At 41.3% G+C, this 2,159-nt stretch overlaps 1 protein-coding gene across 1 annotated transcript; it reads right to left on the reverse strand.

Annotated features, from left to right (window-relative positions):
* Positions 1 to 516: 516 nt before the first annotated feature.
* On the reverse strand, positions 517 to 1,735 carry LOC102787051 (G protein-coupled receptor 87-like). Its single transcript, XM_006810049.2, has 3 exons — positions 1,631 to 1,735; positions 1,282 to 1,541; positions 517 to 1,192 (listed from the first exon to the last, which is right to left on the reverse strand). The coding sequence occupies exons 1-3, from the start codon at positions 1,733 to 1,735 to the stop codon at positions 517 to 519; spliced, it is 1,041 nt and encodes a 346-aa protein (XP_006810112.2).
* Positions 1,736 to 2,159: the final 424 nt, after the last annotated feature.

Below are 2,159 nucleotides of genomic sequence, written 5' to 3' on the forward strand. Positions count from 1 at the left end.
TGTACACTGAAATATAAAAATTACTGCTGAGAAGCAGAAAGAATCATTTTTATTTGTGAAAACGTTGAAATCATATTTCAGGCATATTAACAACATGAATTGTTGGAATGAATGTGACCACTTGTTCAGTTTATTTAAATCAGACACTCTAACTTGCAAATTCTTGTAAACACTATGTTTTTTTGTGTTACTATTTTAGATTTTTTACATTACATTTTTAATTGGAGAGGATTTATCTCAACTGGGATCAAATGAGCTTGGAAAGAAAAGCGTTTGGACTTCTTTAAGTTGCTTAAAGACCTTTCACCTCTCATCAGAGAAGCTTCTTCTGTTCTAGGGTCCAATGGTGGAGAGTCCCAGATTTAAACCCATTATCTGGTATCATTTTACCCTAGAACTGAAGAAGCTTCTGGGAGACTACGATGACCTGAATGACTGAGAACCTTCACAGACTTAATTGGGATCCATGGCCTGGTTTCAAGCAAATCTGTATATTTTAAACTGTTTACATTTTTCTTACAGCTCACTGGTTTGACTTGCTGCTGCTGTAACAACTGTCTGCTGCTCCTCACTCCACTCACTCCCCTTGTTTGGTTGTCGGCTCTTGGTCTTCTTGGATGGAATCTTCATATTCACCTGAGCTCGGACACTCTTACAAAGGAAAAAGTAAACAAGAGGGTCCAAACAGACATTGAAAACTGACAGTAGTGTGGTTGCATCCATTAAATAGTAGAACACCTGACGCACAGATCTGCCGCCCAACTTAAATGCCAAGGGAAGCCGAACCAAGTAATACGGGATGAAGCAAACACAGAAAATGCTGACAAGCACCAATATGTTCCTGCGAGACTTCACAAGCTTCTCAGAGTGGCGGGAGGCCAGCTGCTTCTTCTGTTCCTGCAACACCCTGCGGGAGGTGCTGTAGTAGAAGAAGACCAGGGATATGAGGACCAACAGGAAGAGTATGAAAGAGGAGGCCTGGAAGATTTTGTAGATCGGTCTAATTGATGCACTAATGAGGGCTTCACAGCAACCAGGGTCAGAGGTCAGAGGTTGTTGAGTAACGAAAAATAGTATGGTATAGGTGATTATTGGAGCCAGGACACTAACCCAGGTGATCATGGAGATGATGTATGCAGCTCGTACTGTCTGGAGGAAGTGAGGCCCTGAAGAATGGACAACCTTCAGATACCTGGAGAGAGAAGAGAAAGGAGGCAGTAGACAAACTCACTCAGTGCAGACGTCACTTTTACAATAAATGATAAATTATTAGTTCCTTACCTGTTGGCAGCGATGTACCCCATGAATAGGATACTGGCTTGCATGTTGAGGAAGAAGGCAGAAGTTCCAAAGCTACAGTAGAGCCTCCGAATGATGAGAGAGCTGGTGGCATACTTGGTGATGCGGAGTGGCAGACAGAGGCAGAGCAGGAAGTCAGCAGCTGTCAGGTTCTTCAGGTAGACCATCAAGCTGCTTGATGTCTGCTGCCGAGCTCGACAACAGTAAAACCGCACGATGATGCCATTGAGAAACAAACCCACCTTAAGAGGACACAGAAGGGATCGAGAGTACAGGACTTCAGTAATAAGTACATTTCAAACAGAGCGTAATCGTAAATTTTGAAACTTACCAGAAACACCAGACTGTAGGCAACCATAAAGACAGGGCTGACTGACGGGACAGCCAGATCACAGGTCTGATTGTAAGATGACGTTATGTTTGTTGGGTCAGCCATGTTTCTGGAGATTAAAAATAAACCCCCCTCTTTGAAACAAACCGTGTATAAATATTATCTTTACCTTTAAAAGAAACCACTTTTATGGTTTTTAATCTTAATGTTTAGTCTGTAGTAATATGTCTTTCTAAATGAATCAACTATCTCATTAATCTGATTTAAGCCCTTGACTAAAGTGGGAATGATCTCTTTGAATGTGAGTAAGCTCACCTAGTGTTTTAATCACGTTCAACATTGTTCTGACAGAGGGCACAGGAACATATTCATCTCTACAAATCTTAGCAACGTGGTGTCTAACCAGACCTGCTAACACTTAGTTATTTATAATCAGGAAATGTCCTGAATGATCAAAATAGCTCCTTCTGTGTCAGCAGTAGTAATATCACATCATTTAAATGTATATGAATCTAGAAACTTGGCAGGT

Source organism: Neolamprologus brichardi, chromosome 3, assembly GCF_056152115.1.
Source record: "Neolamprologus brichardi isolate AB-2024 chromosome 3, ASM5615211v1, whole genome shotgun sequence".
In the NCBI taxonomy this organism is placed as follows: Eukaryota; Metazoa; Chordata; class Actinopteri; order Cichliformes; family Cichlidae; genus Neolamprologus; species Neolamprologus brichardi.

Bases quoted from the DNA above. Each gene is read 5' to 3' on its own strand.
- LOC102787051 (XM_006810049.2), bottom strand. From the start codon at position 1,735: ATGGCTGACCCAACAAACATAACGTCATCTTACAATCAGACCTGTGAT. The intron at 1,542-1,630 runs GTAAGTTTCAAA...TGTCCTCTTAAG, and splicing joins CCTACAGTCTGGTGTTTCTG to GTGGGTTTGTTTCTCAATGG. The intron at 1,193-1,281 runs GTAAGGAACTAA...TTCTCTCTCCAG, and splicing joins GGGTACATCGCTGCCAACAG to GTATCTGAAGGTTGTCCATT.